The sequence below is a fragment of the Taudactylus pleione genome, unplaced genomic scaffold (assembly GCF_031769625.1).
Source record: "Taudactylus pleione unplaced genomic scaffold, aTauple2 ptg000391l, whole genome shotgun sequence".
Taxonomy (NCBI): domain Eukaryota; kingdom Metazoa; phylum Chordata; class Amphibia; order Anura; family Myobatrachidae; genus Taudactylus; species Taudactylus pleione.
The window spans coordinates 452,265-479,342 of NW_028284792.1; the positions used below are offsets into that span (position 1 = coordinate 452,265).

The following is a 27,078-nucleotide window of genomic DNA, read 5'->3' on the forward strand; positions in this document are numbered from 1 at the left end:
TTTATTTTACAGTACATACTTTTATTAATCCTTTCTGAAGGGGAGGGGGAAGTAACACCTGAAATCTTTACACCATTCAAAGGATATATAAAAATTGTCACAAATCACACAAAATCATCAACATAACAAAACTGGTCAGCTTGCAGACAGTGCAGTCTTCTGGCATAGCCGTGCAAGGAGTCCAGCCATCTGTAGAATAGAATTCACACCCTCTGCAACTTTCATGTGTGTGTAGCCAATTTCCTGCAACAAATAAAGTGGTTAATATTTTGTCAACAAGCTTTCTACCAGATATTAAAAAATAAAGACCAACATACAGTATTTAATGCATGATATAACTAGATAGGAGTCAGGGTTAACAGTTGTAACACATACAGCCGTAAGTGGAGTACAAGTTTTCCCCACAAATGTTTAATGAACAAAATCTAAGAGATATCAAATGCACCCATAAAACAAAAGAGTAGAACTACTGTTTTAATACTGCCAACCCACTTTCACTAGCAAAATGAGGTAGTGTCAGTCCACTAGTACTAGGAAGCACACTCTATAAGGCCAATTCATTATACCAGGTTCCAATACTGTGGATACTTTAAATATACAAGAATCAAGAACCAGCCATGAGTAGTGCTCAGGGAAAGCCCAATTTGCTGGTTTGCCTGTGGATATCCCAGCCAAACTATTAGTCAAGAATAAGCGTAAGAAAGAAGCATAATAAAAATAAAATGGGATTTTTTTTTTCATTGTTAAAAAGAGGATGACATTTAATATGGTCACAAATCAATAATACTGATTGTAATGTTTTCTATAGTCAACGTAATTAAAATATTTTTTTCATTGTTTAGATTGTATAACTGTGGCAAAGTTCCCTGTACGTGTAATAATGTAGAGCTATATATAGGCATCTGGATACGACCATAATGAATCCTTATAGGCTTCGTGGGGAACTAAAGCCCTGAAAGTAGTTTGAAGAGGCGAATTTCCAGCCCAGTTTATGGAGCTAAGTAGGAGAGTTGCTGAACAAAACCAATGTCCCACCATTACCCTGGCAGGGCATGGACAGGAAAATAAAACTTCATACCATAGCCACTCCCTGCCAACGTGTGTGTGTTGTATACAGGGCATGGGTGGCCATGTAGAGTGTGTGTAGATCCATTACCTTTAACACCAAGTATATGTTAGCTTATCATTGCTTTTAATAACTATTGATCGAATGAGTATGCACATGGCTGGTGGTTTTAATCCCGACAGTGGAAGCCCAGCAGGGGTGAAGATCCTGATCGCTAATTTTGGTAAGCATCCCTAACCTTACCCCCTACCCTAACCCTCCTTTAGGGGTGCCTAACCCTAACCCCCTAGTGCCTAAAACTATACCCGCAGGGAGAGGGGGAGCCTAACCCTAAAGCGCTGTCCCTGCCTGGCTTACCTTCGTTCGGTATGCCGGGGGTAGGTCTATTGACAGGCATCGGGATTTCGACGTCTGTCATTAGTCCCATGCCGGGATTTGACAGTCGGGAAGCCGGCGGTCGGCATTCTGACTGCATCCCCTATTGATGAGCAACAAAACATCCTTGCTAAATTCCTCCTGTCCAACATTGAACCCAGTATCACAAGTATTGATCCAGAGGAACCACTAATCAAATCTGTAAAACCACCTCTTGCAGATATAGTGGCAAAGTACATACCATCTCTCATGATGATGCTATGATGGACAACCTAATATACTTCGTATTCTACAGAATATATATTACCTTAATAAATTCCAGCTTGAGATATTCAGGCATCTGGAAAGTCTTACATACTCGAAAAATATTGCCTATGATGTCTTCAGGTGAGTAACCAAGTTTCCATAGATGAGCAACAATCTGCATAATAATAATAACAGTTTATTTCAACTTATTGGTCACCATACATCAGTCCTGTCAGATGCATGAAGGTGATATCAGCAATTAAGGCAAGCCTAAATTAGTATGACAAACCAATCTCAGCCACACCCTGTACTATGGACAGGAAAAGTTAGCTATAGCTTACAGGTCAGTGGCATGATTTATGCAAATTGTCCAATTGAAAGATCACAATTGTAATGCGATCTGGGCACAACAGCCGGATAGCTGCTGCGCATGCACGGCCGCCATTGCCGGGGAGAACCCTCCCACAGCTAATTATGCAGTAAGGCTACAGCGGCTAACACTATCTTCAGATGACGTTAGCTGCGGCAGCCAATACCTGGAGTGCATCACTTTCAGGATGTAGGTAAACTTAGCAGCACAGTTTCCCCCATAGAAACCTATGGGTGATGCGGCTGCCAGCAGGAATGGAGGGCTCCCTCCTTCATACATCCGGAAAGAAACTTAATATTTGTGTTTTTTTAGTGGTGTTTTCGTTGATTACACCACAAACATACAATGATAAATGGGCTCCTAAATGACACTTGCTTCCAGCATTCAGACCAGATACCAAATTTCTCCATTGCATCCAGCCACTGGAACAAAACACAGAACACTGTATCCTCCCACATAAAATGTTGCCTCCAATGTTCCTTCACTTCCTTTGTGAACAGGGTCATCTGATTAAAGTGACCCTTTTAGCCCTTTGCTCCACCTGACATGTCAAAACAAATCACAGCACTGTTGTTCAACACAAAAACCCTGCAGTGTTAGAGTGATGACATGTATTCCCACTGTATCTAAATTTATTTAGAAGTCAGAAACTAGGAAAAAGCAGTTGGTGAAAGTTACAGGACAGAACGTAGTCCCCCTCCAGGTTTTGAGTTTAGTATTTATTGCAAGTGCAGGTTTGTAGTACATTTTATAGAGACATAGCCACCCTATGTCTCCCATCCTTACAATATTGCGCACTCACCTTCGCATTAAAATGGCAATTTGTCCATGAATCCAGTGAGGTCTTTGAAAAATGTGTGCCCTATGCAGTTTTCTCAAGTCTGGTTCTTGGGGAATCCTAACAGCAGATGGCAAAATAAGCACTATAGTGTGTTTTTACATGCTACAGGCAGTTAGCAACTGTTTAAAACTGAGCGGATCCCTGCAGGACGTGCTGTATGTGCCGCAGCAGCCTATCACCGCCAACAGCGTCTCCTCAACCAAACCCTGCCTGAAACCTCCTCTTTCCCTCCGTGTCAGTCAGCGTGCTCTCCAGGCTCTACATCATACATCCTCCCAGCCCCTCCAGCAGCCTGCGCTCCATCCCTGACTCATTCAGCCAGCTTTGTGCACGCAGGATGGCGGGAAGGTAGACACTGCACAGGACATGAGGAAGCTTAAGGCGGACAACAGTGACCCGGCCGGGGGTTCCCAGCAGGAGGTAACCACTGCCCCAACTGCTATCCTTACTCCCTCCTTACGCACAGTACTGCCTCAGCTGTTATCCTGACCCCCTCCCTATCCCCAGTACTGCCCCAGCTGCTATGCCGATCCCCTTCCCTACCCCCAACACTGCACACCACTAACCCCATCCTTGTCCCCCAGTACTGCGCTAGCTGCTAGTACTCTTACCACCTCCCTACCCCCCATACTGACTGCCCCTAACCCCTTCCTTGCCTCTAGTACTGCCCTAGCTGCTATCAACCCTTGCCCTCTCCCTCCTATACTGTCTGCCCCTAACCCCCTCTATGCCACCTTAGTACTGCGCCAGCTGCCATCTACCCTTGCCCCCTCCTTACCCCCAGTTCTGCCTGCCCCTAACCCCTCCTTGCCTGAGGACTGCGCCAGCTGCTATCTACACTCTCCCCCCCTCCTTACCCCCACAGCACCGCCTCCCCCTAGCCCCCCTGCACTGTTGCAACTGCTGTCTGCATTTACCCCCAGCACTGCTTACTCCCCTCTAAGGCCAGCTCCACCCCAAGTTCTCCCTCCCTTTAACCCTAGCTCTAACCTCAACTGCTGCTTGCCCTTAACCCCCTCTACAATAAATGCTGGCTACCCATAATATGTGATGGGACCCAGAAACAGTGGAGTAGGACAACCATTTTTTAAAGTGAGGGGTCCCTGGAACCCACAATTTTTTCACTCAGCGCAATCGCTATCACAGTACATTTTCCAGATCTCAAGAATCACTAATGAATTACCACCACCTGTGGATCTTTTAAAATGTGTCAATTAACATCTGTGCTCCAGCTAGACAACATGGAAAACATTAGTGATTGGGAAACCCAGAACGCTCATCTATGGCATGGAAAGACACCAAATAACTACACCCAGCAAGAAAGCTGGCTCCCTTCCATTACTCCATGATCAGCTCCTTATTAAAGATAAAGTGTAAGCAAAATCACAATCTCACTGTAAATACAGACACTAATGCTGGGTACACACTGGTCGATAAATTGATTAGCCAATATACTTGCTGGCCGTCGGCCAGTGTGTACAGGCGATATGTCTGAACGACATCGTTCACAGACATATCGCATTGGCTGTTATGCACAGCCGATTGACAGATGTCTGCAGACCGCACACGTACAGCGGCATCCGCAGGGAGGGGGGCGGGGCACGCCCCCCGTCCGCCGGGACCCGCAGGCAGAAGCAGATGATGGTCATTCATACACACTGAATGGCCATCATCTGCAGTATTACAGCCACAGGGGAATTTTGTGATCACCTCTGCACAAGGCTGCTGTCTTAAGTCAAATCTTGAGGAGACGTGTTGCCCAAAGAGACTTTATACATGTCCTAATGCAGCTGCTGCATGCAATACTGTGTTTTGCTTACGGGCTTTAAAATTCATTAATACAGTAGCCATTGCTCTTTCATTAAAAGAAAATTTAAAAAAAAAAAAGATTTTTCTACTCTTGCTATTATACTTTTGTGTCAACTATAACCTCCAATAAACGGACCTCAATACAAAAAATCTAATTTAAGGTTCTCTTACTTACTAAGCGCTAAACCACACACACCTCTTACAACTATAGTCTCATCCTTATACAGTTACATGTACTTCTTCTATGCTGCTCCACACTTACAGAACACCCTCATCAGACTTTGCCTTAGGGCCTGAATCAGAGGTGGGCAGTCACGCTGCGCTGCACCGCAATGGATTCAAGACGGCAGTCGTAGTCTGGATTTGGACGCAGAATGATTGACAGGTAGTGAGCATTTCTGGGAGGTAACGGGTCGTATTGCCAGCGTTTTGTGAGCGTGTCACAGACCGGGACTACAGTATTGTATGCAGTGGTGCTGGCCCTGGCATCTTAGTGCAGACTGACATTCTGACAGTTTTTGTTTTTTCATTAATATGTTTTAATAAAAAAAATAAAATGAATCCTGCATATTATACCAATACTGTGAAACACTGCTATGTATTGGAAACCTTGATCAACCATCTTTTTAATGTTTTCTAACATTAACAATCCAATGTGAATAGGATTTTATATCTCATAAAAAAAAAAAAGCCGTAAAGCTGGGGACAAGCTGGACGATTTTTTATTTTTTTTACACGATGTGTCTTTCCGCTGGATCGAAACAAACCATTCAAATGGTCTAGTGTGTACGTACTATGCATGCTCCTGTGGCGTTGTCTGTTGCATCTTCAGATCTGCAGTACCTGCTGCTCAATCTGAGGGTATAGTCAACGATTTTCACATGTAGTGTGTACGCTCTACCAGACGATGAACAATATGTCGTTTCAGTGTAGCTGATGTGGACGTCACCTCACGCACACTCCCATCTCCTCCATTTTGTGGCTGGATCGTCACTTTTGAAGTAGCATCTGCAGCAGTATCGCATCTCGAGGATTTCTGTTTTCTGTCTGTTCCCATCTGAACTTCTCCTGATATGTTTACCAAATTGGCGCCCATGCCTGCTCCCTTATTCTACTATGTGCACTTCTGCATGAGTAGAATGCACCCCTATTCTACCATGTGTACTGTAGCAGTTACATAGTGGTGTCCAATTATTAATGCATACCTTCACATTTAAACACACCAATGAACATTTAAAAACTTTATTAAACACCACCAATCAAAAACATTTACAAGTAAACATTTATTTATTCAAATTAATTTATTGCCCGAAACCAACTCACCTATCACTCGGCCATTTGGAATGACAAATTCAGCAGTGATGTAGTACCCAACAGAGGGCCTGACTCAGCAAGGATCGCAACTGCGATTACGCACGCAATCGGCCTATTGTTGCGTTCTGCACTTGCATTGCGCGAGCACTCCAATGCAATCAGGTCTGTGATGACTACAGAGACCCACCGCAGGGTGATTGACAGGAAGTACCATTTTGGGGTGGGAGGGTGAAACGCAGGCATGCCAGTGCACTTGAATGCCGTTGCATGGGCGTGCATAAATTATCCACTGCAATGCCATACGCCGCTTGTGTGCTCACCGCATGCAACGAGGTTAGCAATTCCTGAGTGCTTATGCCTTGTCGTGCGATCGCCTGCCTTGATGTCACTTAGCTGAATTCACCTAGTGGATTTCTGCAAACCACACTACAGTTCTGCGGACGCTGACTGAGGGCCTGATTCAGAGCTGAACGCTCTGACCAGAGCGCTCGCTCTGAATCAGGGCCCTCCTACCTTTTTTTGGAGCATCCTCATGGACGTACGCATAGCTGTGGGCTACCACCCACAGCTATAGCGAGCGTCCATGATGATGGTCGCGATGGTCTTGACCATCGGGCTTGCGACGGAGACCCTGCGGTAGGGTCTCGCTGCCGCAAGCCCTGGAGTGATTTTGGCTCTATCAGTGGGGCCGGCTTGAGACGGTAGGCGTTCCCATGGGAACGCCTCCGTCTGGCAGGCACGCCCACCAAAGGGGGCGTGCTGTCAATCAACATCGACAGCACGCCCCCTTTGGTGCGAGACCCGTCGCTCGCCGGGTCTCGCGCATGCGCACGACGGAGCTCCCTCCGTTGTACGCATGCCCAGTGGGGGAACATCGACCCGCTTGCGAGCGTACTGCCGCTCACGAGCGGGTCTGAATGACCCCCTGAGTACGGAAGAAAATACAGAGCCTAAGGCATTGTTCTTGAAGGAGCACAATGGCATGAGGAGCAGGGACAGATGACCGACACATCCCCATGCTATGGTGCTACAATATCCTACAGTTCACATTAGAGCAGGACCCACAGCGGCCTTCCATCAGCTCGCTGGACCCAAGGCTGGGAGAAGAGAAGGAAGGTCTAATCTAATAAATTATTTTATGCAATCATCCTACCATGGCACTGCCCCCATACCGTTAAAATAAGTCAGGTATTCCTCCCTGACTCGTTTGGCGTGTGCACAGGCTGTTGGTACAACCCCTACTGCCACAGAAGACCATTGATCCATGTCATCTGTGTGCTCTGGGCCACCTGGCATAGCGGTGTACGTTGGCCTTTGATGGAGGGTTTTCCGTCGTAGGAAATTATGTAATACACAGCATGCCATGACAACCCAGTCCATCTTGTCCACATGGAGGTTGATGGCTGTGTGGAAGATCCTAAAGCAATTGCTTAGGATACCAAACGCAATTTCCACAATACAGTGTGCTCTTGAAAGTCTGTAGTTGAAAATGTGCTTCTCCTTGGTTAGTCCCCATTGCACATATAGCTTGATAATGTGCTCATGTAGTGCAAAGACCTAGTCAGCGACAAACACAAAATTGAGGCAGTGCTTCGTTTCCTCAGATGATAAATGGAGGGTTTTGGAGATGAGCTTTTCATGGAAAGCGGTTTGCTTAAAGGACCCACCATCAGCAGTTTGACCATTCTTGCCAACGTTCACAAATAGGAATTTGTAGTTGGCATTGACCACGGCCATCAGAACAATGCTGAAGAATCTCTAGTAATAGTAATAGGCAGGTAGGGTTATGTGCAAATGTTTCCCATCTCCGGAAGTTCCAGTCTTTCAAATTCATCAGCAATACTTGGCCATTCCTCCATGATTGTAGGAAACTAGGGAAAAAAAATATAATAATAATTTATAAATACATGAACTAATATCTTTAATATTTTACAGGCTGCAACACTTGAACTCCCGGTAGATTTTTCCCCGGAAAATACCTGCATCTTTCCGGAATCTGAAGGGGACACTTCCTCATAACCCCTGCGGCACCCCAAAAAGGAAAAGAAAAAAAAAACACTCTGCAAGAGAAAGATACCACTTTCCTGATGTCACAGGAAGTCCTTGCAAGTGCACCAAAAACCGCCCGATTACTGGGACATCTTCTGGTCCAACATTGCATGCAAGATGCGGCATATGTCCAATGACCAACGGGTTGAGCTTAATAGATACGTGTATGACCTGGTTGTATGGGGGATAGGCGGGCGACTGAGCCCAGAAACCAAGATCATAGACCCACTACAGCAGCCAGTGAGCAGTACTTCAATACTGCCTCCCACCCCATGAGTGGCCTATCCCTCCGCCATTTCAAGTGGCATTTATACATCCATTTTACATTACCTTTCTGATCAACCCCCACCTGATGAGCCACATTTTTTAAGTTTATAAATGGTTCTGCCTCACTTTGGTTTTAAAAAAACAACAAGTTTTATCATACGCAATAAGTTTTGTGGTGCTCCCGCCAATCACTCCCCTGATGTCATTTCCATATAAAGTAGAACACAAAAGTTATTGGGTATGATAAAATGTGTTGAAAAATCATCCCAAAAATGTACATTGTGTTTTACATGTCCACACTGTTGTTGGACTACAAGGTTTTATATTGAAAGGTTATCATATATTGCTATTTAGACAATGTGACACTTAAAAATATATATCTAAAAAAAAAAAAAAAATAGAGATAGAAAGATATATCTCTCTCTATCTTTTTTATATGCTGCAGTCCTTCAAATACGGTGCAGATTTAAAAAAAAAAAAAAAACTTTTTTCACAAGAAAGACTGGTGTTTTTCTTACCTTCACATACTGCCGCTTCAGGACAGTAATGATGGCTTTACAGGTCTCTGGCATGATGAGGCCCAAAGCTTGAGGGGAGATGAGGGAGTCACACTTCAGGTCAGTCAGGGACTTGCCAGTAGCCAGGAACCTCACGGTAGTCACCAGCCTCTCCACAGCAGGTATGGCCCTTCGCAACTTGGTATTCTGCCTCCTGATGTATGGAGTCACCACACACAGCAACTACTGCAAGGTGGAATTATCCATGCGCAGGAAATTGCGGTAGTCATCCAGATTGTTCTCCCGAATCTCCACAAGCAGTGGCATTTGAGAGACTCCCTCTGCAGCAGCCACTCCTTTGTCCAGCAAGATCTCACTCTTCACCTACTCTGATCACTCTCCCTATTATCTAATACCATACCGACAGTGTATGATGCCCTAACTCGATAGCGAAAATGATCCATCATAAACAGAATAAAGTATAGATGCACTTTGTTAAGTCAAGCAAAACAAAGCAGAGCAGTAAAAGGAATGTACAGCGTTTAGCAGCTATACACCAAACCTACCTCACTAGTCAGAGCAGAACTGCCAACGGCTAAAATAGCGCCTGCTTTTTATACCCTATAGAAAGTACATCCCCCTATTTAAATTTTGAAGAAATCTTTAAGATTGTTGTGAGGTGCACGCAACGTTATATCGAAAACAATCTAACTACCGAACACCACACAATATATCGTTCAGTCGTTTGGAAGATTGCAGTGTGTATGCACTATATCGTTTGTACAGGAGTTCAAGGGAAATTGGGACGACCATCGCGTCGTTTGCTCATCGTCTAATGTGTACCCCCAGCTTAAGTATTTCTTCCTTCCACTCATCTCAGTAGGACTGAATGTTTTGAATTAAAATAAACGTGGAGATTAAACCATGAGGTCTTTCTCTGTCTATTGCCTCTTTAATATGTTGGAGTTGTTTACCCTTTAAGATTGAGAATAATAGTTATGGTTTTCTTCTGTCCTATGAGATTGTTAGGGGAGGAGTTTGTAGAGTCTTAGCTGATGCTTGGCAGATGTAGTACCTCTCTGATCTGGTTTGCCCTCCCTATTTCTCTGTTGTGTGTGAATTTACTGTATTTGTTCGGCTCCCTCAAATGAAGATTACAAGCAACAAGAATGTGGAATACTACCAGGGGGATTCCCTTATAACAGGCTGTTTTTGTTTTGTTAAGAAGTCACAGCATAATAAAAAAAAAAAAAAATCAAAGTGGTTTTCTTTAAAATAAGAACCATTTGGCTGAAACCAGCCATCCAAGCATTCTAAGCAACCCTATAGTTGCTACGAGAAATTGATTGTGCGACTTTGTACACAAGTGGCGGATCATAAATGCAGCCAATAGGAGTCTCTGTACAAACCCCTGCGGCATTAGCACATCTCAATTTTGTTGCTTACAAATAAGCAGCAGCGGTGACTGAATCAGGCCCTCTAAAGCTTTAAAAAAGGTACTTGAAGCTGGTGAACAATGAAACTAGCAGCATGGACGTTTTAACAGTAGCTTACAGCAAGTTTTCATAGGAAACCATCTACTATTTCTGAACCTCTGATAACACAAGCTTTTTCAATTGCTGGTATCACCACCAAGTGCTATATACCAGCAGCAGGGTTAATATGCTTCCAGTTCAATAACACCAATAGAAGAGAGTGCAATTTCACTTTTCCCTTTCAATGATAAAATATTTGCCTTTAGAACACAACATAGCTACTGAGGTTTTAAATATTAATTAGTACAGTCATTAAGTATGCAATTTTTTACAAAATATACAGCTTTACTAATAAAAACTACACAAACCAACCTTGTATGCTTCATCTATGTTCGCATTCACACAGTGCTGTAACATTTCTTTCACTAATAATGGATGTGGCTCATCACAAACCTATAATTGGACAAAGGGCTTGGTTAGCTCACATGTACATTTAGCACGGACAAAGTGTATAGGTCTGTTTAAAACCATTAGTCTTATTAGCTCAGCAAGCAACTGCTTTCTAGCTCTAACAAAGGTCTTAAAATGAGCTTCAAGAAGCGATCACACAGAAGCAAACCCCAACAACTATTACAATACAACACTCACTTGTAACATTTTAGTTAGTTATACTAGTTTTACAGTATGTCCAAAACCAAATGACATTAGTTGACAAAATAACACTTACCTTAAACACATTTGTACTGTTTACAAATCCAAACCCAGACTGTGTGGACTGCAAGTTATTCAACGCCTACAAAAGTTTAAAGACAGACAGGAAAAACAAACATTTTGTCAGCCATAATGGGGGTGAGAGAATAAATCATTAATAGTCATAGTTTGGGAGGAGGACAGGTTTCCAATCCAATAGCATCTGCACTCAGAGAAATACCACAGACTGGGCCGACTCTGAATGGCATGCAATACCCACAGACTGTGTGCACAAAGGTGTTGTTGCGACAGATTCAGAAATGTGGTCGAAAATTGAAGGGTGTTTATGGGCGATGACTGGAAGGAGGCTAGTAGTGCATCCAAAAATGCTCCATAGTGTGAGCGTATTATGAGTGTAGCAGGCGTGTCAATGCAAGCAGCTGGAGCAGAGCTGCAAGCATAGAAGGCCAGTCAGACAAACAGCTTCGATGGTGTTACCAATAATGGCGTGTAAGGATGCACCAATCTGTATTATAGTAACGTTCCTGCGGGGCGCCGCGCCCTGCCCTATTTCTGAAGGGCAGAAAGCACCCTGCCCTCCAGTGCGGCGCCCCGCTGAGACAGCCTGCGGGTCAACCTTCAGGTCAGTGTCCCGCGGGTGGTCAAAACGGCGGTGCAGCGGTCACCGCCGGTGAATGGATGCCAGGCGCATGCGCCTGGCATCCATTCACTGTGACCGCAGCGCTTGGGGGTTGCGCACGACCCCAGGAGTGACGAAAAGGGGACACGTCATAAAGACACCCCCCCTTTTAGGCCACACACCCTTTTCAGGTGTGCGCAGAAGTGCCCTAGCTCTAGGTCGGGCGCCCTGCCTGCTGCCAGGCCTAGAGTGAATACTATATAGTGTGCACGAACACTAAAAGTGGCCGTCAGTCCTTGCACATTCGGACGCACAGATGTACACTGGGGAGGAGTTTGTAGCGGCATTTGTATAAACTCGCAGACGGGCGAACGCCAACAGACGATGCTGCGCGAGACTCAGGCTGACTGTCACCAGATAAACCTTGAATCAATTAAAAATGGAGCAGTTTTTTTGTCTGTGCACCAGTATCACAATTCCCAAAGGTCTTTACTTCAAAAGTTACAGAAAACAGAGCACTCCTCCAAAGTCTCTACAGCAGTACCTGTCTCATATCCCCTTGTGCAGTGAATACAATGGCCTCAAGCCCGTCATCTGAACACTGAACTTTCTCCTTCTCTACCACAGTCATCAACCTAGCAAGGACCTGTGAGTCTGTTAGTTTTGTATAGCGGAGAACAGCGCAGCGAGACTGGATGGGTTCTGGGGGGGGAAAAAGTAGTCAGTAACTAAAGGCATGCATAAATCAGAAACCCACAAAGCATATACTACAGGTTGGACAATACCTATAATCTTATCAGATGCGTTGCAGGCCAGAGCAAAGCGTGTTGTCTTGGAATAGATTTCCATAGTTCTTCTCAAAGCTTGCTGGGCTCCATCTGTCATGCTAGAAATATATATATATAAAAAATATATATATATATATATATATATATATATATATATATATATATATATATATATATATATATATATATATACACACATATGATAAAGTCACAACTTAGTGCATGATATGAAGCTAGCCATAATTCAAATGTGGGAACCTTTACCGACCACTGGTGATATTTATGGCACATGACTGCATTAATATTACCAGTGCCATATCATCATCCACTCAAGCTGGAGAGAATGTGCAATTAAAATTATTTTGGGGATAACGAAAAAATCATTAAAAAAATTCTCCTACCCACCCAAAAAAAAGTCCTACAATAAATTTACTCACTGACTCCCAAATTACTGCAAAAGTCTCACACCACACACCTCTAAAAATTTGCTTTTTGGCCCATTTCAAACAGATAGGGTTGTTGTGAAATCTTCTAATACAAACTTCACATTCATATAAATAGGAATTTCAAAGGCGAAGGAGCACAGACCCCTGATCAGTCTGCCCTGGAGTCTGGTGTGTTTCGCTTTGGATTAATACATTCTTCCAAAAGGAATGATGCTTTTGTTTTCTATAGTACCTCCATCTCCACCTAAAAAGTTACACAAAATTAATTATAAACGCACCTGTCCGCTTCATCCAGTATAATAATTTTATGCCGACCTTTTGGAAGTGTAACCTTCTGTTGTGCAAACATTTTTATTTTGTTTCTCACCACATCGATGCCTCTAAAGAACACAGAATAGAAGAAAAAGTGGTAAACTTTTTCATACATACTAGGAAAAGCTTCCAGAAATCAAATTTGTTAGTATACTTACAGGGGTATTCAATATGAAACGTTAACTTCACTGTTGAAGTTAACGTTTCATATCGGAGTTTTTACCTGCGTTAAAGTATCAGACGCGCTCCCGCTTATACCCGTATTCAATATAAAATTAACGAAGACGGGAAACTCTGAAGTTGGATTTGCGTAAAGTTACGAATTTTTCCTTAAAAAAATTGTAAGACCCCCCTAAAGTAGTAAAAACATGGGGGATAACTGTGAGTACCCCCGTTTTAGCCTTTAATTGAAAGTCGGGGATTTAAATAGCCGCAGCAGGTGTTTTTTTCTGGACATTGAAGAAGTGATGCAGAAGAGCACTTAGGTTATTTTTTTCATTTTTTTAAGTGGTCCCATCAAATTTGGGGTACATGAAAATGGGTACTAGCATATTTTGGTGTCCCTAAAGTAAGTTTTTAAAAATTCTGCATATGTGCACCTGCCGCTATAATTCTATTCTAGAAAACACCTGCCGCATACTTGCAGAATAGCCCTGAACCTATTTCCCTATTGTTAAACAATTTTTTCCCATTTTTTTTCACCCCAATTTTTTAATTAATTTTTTGGGGTGTCCCCTATTTTTTTTTTTTTTTAACTTTTTTTGACACAGTTCTTTTTTAAATGTCAGTCCCAGGGGTGCAGGCTATTTTTTTTAAGCCTGCACCCCTAAACCCCAATTCTGCACTTTTTTTCGACACCTATTCAATGGTGAAAACTTATCCCCGTTTTTTATCAAAGACTTTTCAAAACTGCGATAAGTCTTTGAAATTGAATACGGTGTAAAACTAAAACCTGCGATAATGACGTCATACCTCCGATAACGCAAAAACGATGTTATCGCACCCATATTGAATACCCCTGTTAATAGGAAAGTCAGTTTTTGGGAAGACTGTTTAGGAACGAGCACACACAACTTATGATATTATATATTTCCACATAATACTTGGAAGTTACTGGTAAAAATATACTGCAGGAGCTAACGGATTATAAATGTTCCGTCTTACTACATTTTCAGTTACATAAATCACTTTTTGGATACAACTGCTAATATTGGCTAGTTAGCAAGTGGCAAATTTTTATCACGAGATAGAAGCTTTAAAACACACCATCTCCTATAGGGAAGCAAATGTATTTTCACCAGTTTGACATTTAATTTACCGATCATTTGAGGCATTGAGTTCTAGAACAGCATCCTTAAGCGCTGGGCCCAAAAGTGCACGAGCCAAACACAAAATACTTGTTGTTTTACCAGTTCCAGGAGGACCCTAAAGAAAGCAAAAACGAGGGAGGAAAAAAAAGAAAATTACACCATTGCAACATTAGTGTTCCCCACAGAAAATGTTTCCAGCCGGGTGGCATCAAGAAGTAGCCTGGTGGGGGCCTTCGCAATAATAAAATGTTTTAAATCTACTTTTTTTAAACAGCCCTAATGCAGGCTACACAGAATATATTTATATAGAGCAGCTCCACAGATACTGGACCCACTTTCAGACTTCCAAATACTGTCCCCACAGATTTTTTTTTTCAGCTCCAACAAAGAGAGTGTGGACGCAGGTCTACTCTCTTCAATCAGTTCAGGCGACTGTTCCCTCCTTAACAATGCACCTGTACTTTTATACAGGGGGAGGGATCTTTGCCCTCCAGTCTGACACTGTCCCTGCACTGTTATGGACAATGTTTCCCCGCACAGTTGCAGCATCCCCTGCCCGGCACACTCCCCCTGTCCAACTGCCGCCTCCCCTGCCCGGCACCTCCCTCCGCCCCAATGCGCCGAGTCACAGAACCCTCACTAACGTGTCCTTATTGCTGGCAGATACGGAGCCTCCGATGTGAAACACAGGTGACGTCGGCGCTTTTGCCGTCATATCCGGCATCTGTGGCAACAAGGGGGCAACAGGGGATGCAGCACTGGAGCAGGGGGAAGGCCACAGGGTGGTAGTGGCGCATTGGGGTGGTGGGGAGTGCCAGGCAGGGGAAGCGGCACTGGGGCAGGGGGAGGTGCCGGGCGGTAGCTGTTTCTTGCTGGGCGTTGCGCCCGCAACAAACAGCCTGGGGAGAACACGGAACATGAAACATATGGTCAAATCCAAAGACTCATGTTATACATAACAGAACTATAAAAGGTGTATCTCATGCCTACAGCAAATGCAGAGAGTATATAGGCATTTTAAACCTTACATGTTTATTAAACACAAGATCATCTTCCTTCTTGATCAGTCTCAACATACACATTACGTACTTATTGTAAAAGTAAAAATTTCAATCCACAATGACTAAGCTATGAATGCCAGCGATAACACTCTTCTTCGCCACAAACCAATAACAGAGTGTGATAGGCTAATGGAGAGGAGGAGCCATGCAAATGTAATGTGCATGCCTACAACTTCAGACAACAATTTAGATGCATGTAACAACTGTTCATGTACTGATCCGTTAAAGGAACAGCTGATATCCAAAATGAAAGATAATAGAAAGTGTTATGTACAAACAGTGGATGTGAGTTGAGAGGTGCAGTTTTGAAACATTTACTAAAAGCACTGAAAATATTGTCAACACTTTTGGTAAGCAACTACCATAAATTAAAACAGCTCAATAGCAATAACAATAATATAAAATATTTAAGAGAATAAGGCTGTCATCAGTTTAGACTTCTATGAAAAACTATTGTGGTGCTGGACAAACCAGTCCTTTCATTGGAACAATGATCAAGCAACGGTACATCCCTTGCTATCTTTTACAGGTATCCAGAAATCAGACAGAAGTTGTGTGTTCATTTCTGAGTGCATAATACAGTAGTTGTACACTTATTTCAAAGACAACTGATTTTATTCCTCAAGATCAATGTAATGTCAACATCGTGAAAGTGTTTCTACTTTTCCGATGGGTCAGGTGTGCATTACAAGAACATGACACTTCTCCAAACAACCAACCCATAGCAACCAATCTGATTTTTTCTTTTCATTTTACAAACTATACTAGATAAATGATTGTTACGGCCAGCACTTTTCCAAATCACGGGATTGTCAATACATGCAAGGTCAAGCCCCTATCAACACAGAGCTCTGGAACTTCCTGCTTTTACATTTGTTTAAACAATTCACCCTGATGATTTATATTACCCAACAATTTATCAGGTTTTTGCTCTTTCAATCTCAGTGAAAAAAAATCTGTCTCCAAGGTATAAGACCATTAATAAAACAAATTTATTGAAGAAATACCCCCCACAACACAACACTGCTGAGATTAAAGACAAAGCACCCCCCCAAAAAAAAAAAAAAAAACCACATCTGTCAATATTTTTCTTTAATTTTTGACTGCAATAAAGTGCAAGATCTGATTTCTCACAGGTTTCTAGAAACAAAAATTTAAAAAAATATATTATTTAGATCTAGACTATACATTTGGTATGGATAATCTTAAAAAACAACAGGGGTTTACAGTACACACAAACCATATGTTTTTGGCAAATCTGTTTTTAAATGAAGATAGATACTCAAGTTTTTGTATGTTCACAAATGGCAATATGTGGATTTTTATTTTTAAATACTTTATAAATCAAAATCTACATGGAACAAAAAAGTAACATTCAAGATTTGTAGTCAGCTTTGATGCCCCATTTATAAGGAATGCAATAGAAATGTGGAGCCCTAAAGCAAAAAAAAAAATTGGATCAGTTGATGTGGATTGACCCTATTACATTATATTTGGTGATTAACTAATAAGGGTACAACTGTCAACTAGATGATTAACCCTCATACCGACAGTTGCACTGCCTGTACCCATAATATACTTTAAATAACACTTGTCATTCTCCCAGGGCCAGCGTTTCAGGAAGCGCATACTGCTTGTAACCATTATTAATAATGTCAACAAGACTTATGTATTCAATATAATAAATTGCACAAGCATAAATACCACATATGTAAAAGCTATAACTGAAAGAACAAATAATTTCCTACACAAGAAATTATTACTTTGCATGGAAATTCTACACACATACTTACAGCAATGATGATATTTGGGACATTTCCCTCTCTTGCAAACACCTAACAACAAAAAAATATATCAGCAAATTAAATAAAAAACGAAGATCTAAAAATGGATTTAATTATGCTACAAAAAAGTTATCTTTTTATGAGGCATGAAAATACAATATCAAGAAAGTATTCACAATGTGTGTTCTACCCAAACTATAACAAATGTATCAATTATACACTAGGGACCCGAGTTATATTTTACATACTTGCAAATATGTAAGATTATACATAGCAATCATTCCTTTTATTCTGAATGCTCCATGGCAGTCCTTACAGTCTCCCTTCTAAATGGGTAGAGACAGAAACAGTAGTTTAAAAAGGCCCCATGTGTTGGTATATAAGGGAGCTGCTCCTCTTCCAGTTTCTCAGCAACTTCCTAATACACCTTTTACACCAGAGCAAAAACCTGGGTTTTTGCTGGGTCTACCCGGGTCGCAGCTCAGTGTAAAAGGGTCCCTGAAAAATAACCTGGGTCAAGTAACCCTGCAATCCAACCCAGGTAGCTACCAGGGTTGGACCCAGGTAATGGTGCAGTGTAAACGGTGCAACCCGGGTTATCCGACCTTGGTCATGCCTAAAATGAGCTGATTGGTGGTTGTGGAGCATTCACCTCCCACTTTTTATGACCTCACAGGTTTAGCAGGGCAGACCTGAGTTCAGTGTGAACAGGGCTGACCTGGGAGTAACCCAGATCAAAGGTGCAGTGTAAATGGGTCTGACCTGTGTCTGACCAGGGTTGGAACCATGTCCAAAAACCCAGGTCGGACCTGGGTTTTTGGTGGAAAAGAGGTATAAGTGGTCTCTAAAACACATCAACAACAGCATGAATTGCAAACATGGGCTGCCAAGGAGTATTTCAAAGAAAAGGAATTATCAGCAAGTATGATTTTCTTTTTCAATACTCTGTGGCAGCCCTTTCAATGGGGTTTACCAAAGCAAAACATTAAGGTCATTCCACATCAGTTCAACCAGGTGTGTCCATCACCCATTTCATTTTTTTTGGGTGATCTGAAGTGGAATAACCCAATAGGGATGTGCAATTAAAATACCAAACACTAATAAGTGTCTGTGTGGAGAAGATATAGGGGGGTATCCACTAGACGATAAAGTTGAACAATAATGATAAAATCGTTCGATAATCGTTCAAACATCGTTTGAACATCGTTTGCAAATCGTGCAGTAATTGTTTCTAACGATGTACGATGCGTGCTCCCGCTGGTCGTTTGATCGTCTCCTCCATCGACTGAACATGCAGGTCAATTTCACTTGATTGCTTACAAATAGTTTACACATGGTTCACGCTGAACGATCAAACGATGAACCACTGTCTGCACACTATGGGCCTCATTCAGACCCACTCGCGAGCGGCTGTCTGCTCGCAAGTGGGTCGATGGTCCCCACTGCACATGCGCACGACAGAGGGAGCTCCGTCGTGCGCATGCGCGAGACCCGACGAGCGATGGACTTTCCTTCGCTCGGAGTGTCTCATCAAAGGGGGCGTGCTGTCGATGGTGACTGACAGCACGCCCCCTTTGGTGGGCGTGCCTGCCAGACGTAGGCGTTCCCAAGGGAACGCCTACCGTCTGAAGCCGGCCCCACTGACATCACTAGTGATGTCAGTGGGAGTGATTTTGGCTCTGATAGAACCAAAATCACTCCTGGCCTTGCGGATGAAAAACCCAACCGCAGGCTTTTGCTCGCAGTTTCGATGGTCGCGATGGTCAAGACCATCGCGACCATCATCCTGCACGCTCGTATATGCTGTGGGTGGTGACCCACAGCTATACGAGCGTCCAGGACGACGCTCCATATTAATGGAGGTGGGCCCTGATTCAGAGCGAGCTCTCTGGTCAGAGCGTCCAGCTCTGAATCAGGGCCTATAGCTGAAAGCTCTCAATCACAGATTAAAACAACATAGTTTATTGTTAGATCTTTTGCTAATCTTTTGCAAATTGTTCAGAGTGGAAGAACATATTTCAAGGGAAACTTCAAGGGAAAATCGTTAAGAGGTTGGACAGGGATAAAATCGTCTAGTGGATGCCCCCCATATCTCTGAAACTAAGAATTGGATGTGCAGCCTCCTGCCTTGCACAGTTCTGCAACATTGGGCCTTCTTTGCCCAAGAGGTTGCCACCTTTCAAGTAGAGTGACTTCAATATTTCTGGTACTTTTAGTCCATTTCTTTTGTATGCTTCTATTATCTTCCTTACTGAAAAATGTACAGAAGAGACATGACTTTTTTTAGCTTGTGTTGGAATTAAAAGCAATTGTCTTAATTGCAATAGTCTGAGGTCTCTGGAAATAGAGGTTATGGCAATACTGCACTTCATTGCAGTTTCTCTAGATATACAAAACATTTTAAAACTATTTTTTAATTTTTCTATCATTGGAGTCTGAAGATGACCCCCATCTTCAAGTGGAAATGTGTATGCAGCTTTACTCTAATATACCTGTGTGTTTTATTAAAATGTCCACATGATCCAAATCAAGCTTACTTGTTGCCTCTTCCATTGCCCCAGATCCCACACTAAAGGCATTTCACTCAGTATCTTAAGAATTCCATTGTGAAAAAGTCTATATTCCACCTCTCCCTAAGGTTAACCACATATAGATTTTTGTTCTCATCTGGGGAAGGATGCAACAAAGTGAGAAATTAGGTCAAACTCTGAAAACGCAGGTTTGACCGCATTTACCATATGCACCAAGCACCACATGGTTGCGGTTGGTTAACGCTATCTATCTGATTGCGTTACCCATAAAAGTACATGGGCTTCTTGACGCAGAGTGCTGTAAGAGGGATCCGATGGGATCCCTCCCAGCACCCTCCCGCGGCACTTCTGGGTCATAGACCCGGAAGTCCCTCCATTGCAAAGGGCCGCTCAAACCGAGAGCGCGGCCCTTTGCGGTGATCGTCACGCATGCCGGCATTACCAATGCCGCCATGCATGCAAAGACCATCGGAATGCATTGCATCCCGAGTGCCATGCGTCATGCATTCCGCCCCTGGTAACAAACGCCTGCTTCTTTCAGTCGAAGATCTCCTTAAATTGTTCTGGTGGCGGATTTGGTTGGCTATGCTGAGAATTACATTTGGAGCACACATTTTCAGCTTTACCCACAAGAAAACTATCACATACTGCACATATTCTGTTAGGAGTCTTCCTTATTGAGTGCCTGCAGCAGTACTGTAAGAAACAGTCTATTACTAACTATACAGATTTTCTATACAAGTTCCTCTAAAGAAGGGGCTAACCGCAAGAGTGGAGTCTATTTTGGCCGTTTGAATTCTGTCTTGCTTCCTCCATAGCGGATAGCAAATCTATCCACATAAAGCGGAACAACGCAGCAGTTCGGCTTCCTTTGTCAAGACACCAGCCAGCCGGTACTCATACTGGACGTCTTGCGCAAGCCTGTGAAAAAGATCCCACTCGGTCCCAACATGAGTACTCGAAAAGAATCCGTGTTTAGCTACCAGAAACTGCTTCAGCCTGGAGCGCCCATGTTGCCGGCCCATCTACAGTACCAGCAGTATTGAATGGGGCGTCCCAGGTACCTGTAGAAAAGGCAAGTCCCAAATTCTTCAGCAGAAAATGAAAACACTGCCTGTCTGTTTAAATGCTAGAGACAGGAAAGAGACAAAATAAGAGGAGGAGCTCTCTTTTATACCATGACAGGGTGCCTTTTTATAAACTGTCCGTCTTAACCTACCTAGCATGGAGCTAAACCGTTGTAAGGGCGACCATAGACTAGTATTGAAAACTATTGCAACTTTGCCATTTAGAACAAACTGGTGCCATATTTGAGAGAAACTTCAGATTAATACCATAAGCCAATTGGGAGACCCATCTCTTCCCACTGTTTGAACAAATAGCTTGCCTTACATTCCCTTACTCACACCATGTTTTCCTCCTCATACAGGTCTTCCTAACCCTGCCCACATCAAAAACAGACACCTACAGAAGAGGAAGTGACAAAAGGTGTATTGCCCCTAGTCAAGTGAACTATTATAATCATCTTCCTTACACACCTGACATGAGCAGTGCTTACTATTGAGGTGACCTAGTTTACATCAGGGACAATACATACACACACGCACACATATATATACACATACACGCACACACATATATATATATATATCTTCTTCCCGTTAGGCTCTTAGCAGTGCGCAGCACCCTGCCTGATTTCAAAACTGCAAAATGCGCCCTGCCCTACCTGCCGGCACCCTGCTGAACCAGCCTGTTGGGTGTGCCGGGTGCCATCCCCGTTCACGGGGCCACAGTGTATTGCGGTGGGAGGATTGCAGTGCAGCTCTCACCATCTGTGCATAGATGCAGCTCGCATGCGCGCAGCATCTATTCACAGTGAGGAGAGCTTAGGAGCAGCCCCGCATGTCCTTAAGTGCTGGGCACGGCCCCAAAAATGCCAAAAAGAGGGCACTTCTTAAAGATACGCCCACTTTTATTTTGCCTACGCCACCTTCTCGGGAACAGGCGACAGTGTTTTCTACGGTCCGGCGCCCTGCCCAGTGCTGGACCTAGAATTAAACACACACACACATTACACACACACATATATATCTCTAAGCAAGACCAGTGTTCGAGAGTCATATTAAGATTTGGAATCTTGGCCTCCTTTGGCATTAACCATTATGTACGAGTGGGTGTTTCGCAAGGTAAGAGATAACTGAGTTAAAAGTGTACATACACGAGGGTGCTAAGCTGTGATTGGAATGGTCTGTAATATGGGTTTATAAAGCCATCTGGGTTGGAGCTCTTACCGTTGGGGCTTTAATAGCTAAAGAAAAGCTCATCCTCAGTCATGGGAGGGTTAGGTGTAAATTGAAGTGGGCTGAAGGACCTCTGACGTCTCAACCATGTGACCCAAGACGGCAGGGGGAGGAGCAAGGTTCACAACATGGGACCCAAAGTGTACCCTCGTGGGCTCGCTTCGGGCACGGTGACTCGCTGCGCTTGCCACAGGTTGCTATTCCCAATCTAATGTCTACGTGTATAGTAAAGCTGCTAGCTCACCGGCCTTGCCAGTCCCCCTGCCGTCGCTGGTCACACAGTTGTCACGTCAGAGGTCCTTCAGCCCACTGGGATCTAGCATCAACCGTCATGGGCGGGGCTTCCAGAGAGGTATCTTCATCCTCCGATAGCCAAGGAAGGCCAGAAGTTAACAATTCTGCTATCTTTTGGCACATTTTAACAGGACTCTACAGATAAAACCTAAATTAAAAGACTCTCTTTATTCCCTTTCTGTCACTATCCTCTTGTCTGTATCTACATTAAAATATGTAATACAAAAAGAAAATCATTACCTCAAGTCGACTAACAGTTTCTTCATTTCCAACAATTTCATTCAGTTTTAGCGGCCTGTATTTTTCCACCCTATATAAAGCAATCACTATATATTAATTTGTACCATCTTACTGTGAAAAATAATTTTAACGAGAAAGTCAGATTTCAGTTGACTCATGAGTAAATTCTTCCTGAAAGTTATATTCATATTTTGGATGCAAATTTTTACATAGCTTGAGAATGCAGATTGGCCTCACAACCTGACACATGCAAAGTGATGCTGGGACACGACAGAGAAGCTGAGATCTGTATATGTCCGAGATGATTAGGGGAGCAATAACCCAAGGGGAGGGGGGGGGACCAAGGGAGATCTAAGCACTGGTGTATACGATAATGTTAGATAAGTAAATCCATCTGTGGACAAAATATCATGCCACTAAAGGGGCCAATCGCTAATAATATAGTTTCTGTATAAAATAATGCAGAAACTGCAGTTTCTGCATTATTTTATGTACTGTACCTATGTACTAATGGCACAATGCAGGAGATCTCACAGAAATCTCTGGCAAAGTGCTAGCACTTCAGATCAGTCCCAGACTACTACGATCTGACCCTTATGTACTAAACGCTTTTTGGCTTTTAGCCCGGTTAGTTTATACCATCTTCAGATGTGTAAACTGCTATAAGCCTATGGAGGCTCCAGGGCAGGAGAGAGATCTTTCTTGCAGCCCCCGGCCGGCTCCAGAAGCTGACACTTTGCGTATGCACAGTGTCAGCCTCCCCCGGTGAAGTCTTTCACTTCTGTGACAGACTTCTACAATATGCCAGGGATATAACTCACAGTGACAGCAGTTACTGCAACCGCTGTCACTGCGAGCTCTCCTTTGTACATAGCCAGGATATTTTCATTAATAATGAAAATATTCCTGGCAATATGGATAGATAATTGCAGCTGGTCTGTGATTAGTACATAGGACCCTTAGAGAGCCCAAAGTATGTTTTATTGCCACCACATAGCCAGGATATTTTCATTAATAATGAAAATATTCCTGGCAATATGGATAGATAATTGCAGCTGGTCTGTGATTAGTACATAGGACCCTTAGAGAGCCCAAAGTATGTTTTATTGCCACCTTGCTGGTGTCACACCATTCTCTTGCAGATTAAGGGGCATATTCAATTAGAAGCGAAAAGTCCCGTACTTTTTGCATGCCGGACTTTTCATCAACATCGCTGGTTTTCCATGCGACAAAGTATTGCGCTCGTCCCCGCTTATCCCTGTATTCAATTCCAAATCAGCAAAATGGAACTCGAAACCAGCGAAAAGTGCTGTCAGATTTGGGGAAATCAGCCTGACACTCTCCAAAAGATACACTGACATTGGGGATCACTATAGATGCCCCTGAATAGCCCTGCTGAAGGTATTTGGGGTACTTAAATGATCTCAATAGCTGTTAATTAGCATCTTTGTAGAAGTGGTGAAGAATAGCATTTAGTAGGTTTAAAAATAACCAGTCCCAGCAAATTTGGAGTACACGAAAAAGGCTGCTAATTGCTGTAGTGAAGTATTAAAAAAACTTTAAAAATCCACCTGCAATCTTAAAAACACCAGGGGCATACATGGGGACCCCCCCGGAATCTATTTCGTTAGTTTTTAAGTTTGTCCCACAACTTTTTTTTTCACCCCCAAAATTAAAGTACTTTTTGGGGTGTTAAGGGTTTTTTTTTTTTACTTTTTTTGACAGAGTTTACCTTTGGGGGGCTGTCCCAAGGGTGCAGAGTGGGTCCCACAAGTTTGCACCCCAAAACCCCAATTCTGCACTTTTTTCCGACATCTTTCATAGGCGCATCTTTTTCGCCTATTCCAATGCATTGACTTTCCGCACCGGTGAAAAGTCGGTGGAAATGATTGAATACGTGGAAAAGTTTTCGCCTGGCGAAATTACGTCACCGACAAAACACTTTTGCAGAATCAGACTTTTCACACCTAATTGAATACCCCCTAAAGGGCCTATGGGGTCTATATACTAAGCAGTGTTAGGAGGCAGAGTGAAAAGTGATAAGGTGCCAGCCAATCAGCTCCTAACTGTCATCTCACAGGCTGTGTTTGAGAAATGACAGTTGGGAGCTGATTGGCTGGCACCTTATCACTTTTCACTCTGTATCCTAACACTGCTTAGGAAATAGACACCTATGTATTAATAATCTCAAAACTGTCACGATTATTAAGTATTCAATTTGCTGCGGATGTTTTCATGGCTGTTGAGATGAATAAAAAGTTTATACTGTGCTATATGGTAGCACAAAAATAAACATTATCACATGTTTCACTTCCTTGTGTCACATGCTGTGTATTGTACATTGCTCTCTTCAATAACTACACACTTACCGCAGCTACCAGGAAGTATCTGGGAAGGTGTAATGTGCAGTAATAGTCAGTACAGAGAGGAACAATAATCAGTATAAAAGAGGGTCCCAGGTAATTACTGCACCAGTATGTACACAGTGACACTAGCATGTGACCCGCACTCACCATGGCAGCTCATGATGAGTCCCGGCGCCGGAGCCCTTGGCCCCAGATGTTGGCTGCTCCTTATTCTCCTGGCCGGCGCACGACGCATCCTCCATTTCCACCTCCATTTTCCTTTCCCGCCAGCAGCACAGCTACAGCAGCAGCGACCGCCTTACATCATCATCATCATCATCATCATCATCAGCAGCAGCAGCCTGGCGTCACCGGGCCGCGCCTCTGGCTGTCACTGACGGGGAGCCCTGGGGATTACACTCACACAGGCGGCGGGATTATTCCCTTATCATGTCTGCATCGCTGCTGTGTTATTATTACATGTTATGTAAACACTGCGATTATTGTAAGTGGTCTCCTTGTTGTAATGTGAATGTACGATGCAGAATAATACATGTAAGTGCCAGTAGAGGGCGTATTAGTGCCGCGCACGTAGTCATAATGGCGGGAAGCTATATATTCCGCTAGTACTGCACATGGGCGAGATGTGGCGAGCACCAATTTTTATTTAAGTCCGTGCCCAGCTCCCACATGCTTACTAAATAAAGGCTAGTATTGGCAATAAGCCCCTGGTTCTTTGGTGAGAGTAGGGATGGACATCGATGGTTTTCTTTTGATGATAGTGGTTTTTCAATTTGATGGTGGCTTTCTGGTGGCAGCCTCCATCGAATGGTGATGGCCATTCCATGTTGAATCAAATACAGCTAAATTCAGATGTTTAACATCGAGAATGGTCGCAGATCTCCATTGTGCATACTTTTTCTTTTTTTGCGTCTGATAAGTAATTATTGGTCTGATGGACATGCTGAAATTGTCCAGCATGTCCAATAGAGCTGATAATTAGATGGTCACATCTGGCATGGTATGCACTGCGGTGACCTGACATTTCCCCTGTTCTTTCACAGGAGAGGAATAGAGAAGTGTTTCTTCCAAAAGGGAGGAATGCAGAGATTGTGGCCAAACTCTGGGCCTTATTTATCAACGAGTCTTATTCACAGCAGGTGATAAAACTCATAGCGGGGCCGCAACTAGGGGGGGGGGGGGGCTGGAGGTGCACGTGTGCCGCTGCACACGTCATGACGTCTCTCCCATAATTCTGAAGGAGCAGCCTGCCAGGCGGGTCAGATGCAGGAGCGTGGTTTAAGGTAAGTATTTTTTCTTTTTGTGTATGTGTAAAAAGCGGCACTACAGGGGCATTACTATAAGGGCACTGGAGGGGCACTACAGAGGCATTACTATAAGGGCACTACAGTGGCATTACTATAAGGTCACTACAGGGGCATTACTATAAGGGCACTACAGGGGTATTACCATATGGGCACTACAGGGGCATTACGATGGAGGCATTATATGGGCATTACCTCATGGGGCATTACTATAGGTGCATTGCTGAAGGGGATATTACTATTGGAGGCGGCGCCAAATTACTGTCTTGCCCCGGGTGACAAAAATCTGTTTTGGCCCTGCTCATAGCGTATGATAAATGGTGTTCAAGCCAATCAGCTCCCAACTGTCATTTATCAACCAGATGACAGTTGGGAGCTGATTGGCTGGAGCATCATTATCATATGCAGCAAATTTTACCACTAGTTGTGAGTGATAAAACACACAGACCCTCCAACATGACCCCTTGATTTATGATTGCCATCGCCTGTGTTGAAGTACCCATAAAACGGTTAAAAAAACACCCACGAATGCATTCCTTCGATTATATCCGATCGTTCTGCCTAGATTGAAGATATTGGCCAAAAAGTCCCAATATTGTGCAGTGTGTGTGTGCATTTTCAATAATCTGACCATATTTTTTATGTTGTTTCATGACTACATCATCCTTCTTCTGGGTGGACATATGCAAATTCAGTGTGGTGT

General features: G+C 43.3%; 1 protein-coding gene across 1 annotated transcript; it reads right to left on the minus strand.

Moving 5' to 3' along the window:
* On the minus strand, window positions 1–25,536 carry RFC2 (replication factor C subunit 2). Its single transcript, XM_088445892.1, has 11 exons — window positions 25,219–25,536; window positions 22,706–22,775; window positions 17,350–17,391; window positions 14,504–14,610; window positions 13,152–13,253; window positions 12,425–12,525; window positions 12,184–12,341; window positions 11,037–11,102; window positions 10,682–10,762; window positions 1,749–1,862; window positions 1–243 (listed from the first exon to the last, which is right to left on the minus strand). Exons 1-11 carry the CDS (start codon window positions 25,323–25,325, stop codon window positions 136–138), a joined length of 1,056 nt encoding a protein of 351 aa, XP_088302018.1. The 5' UTR covers window positions 25,326–25,536; the 3' UTR covers window positions 1–135.
* Between the last annotated feature and the right edge of the window lie 1,542 nt (window positions 25,537–27,078).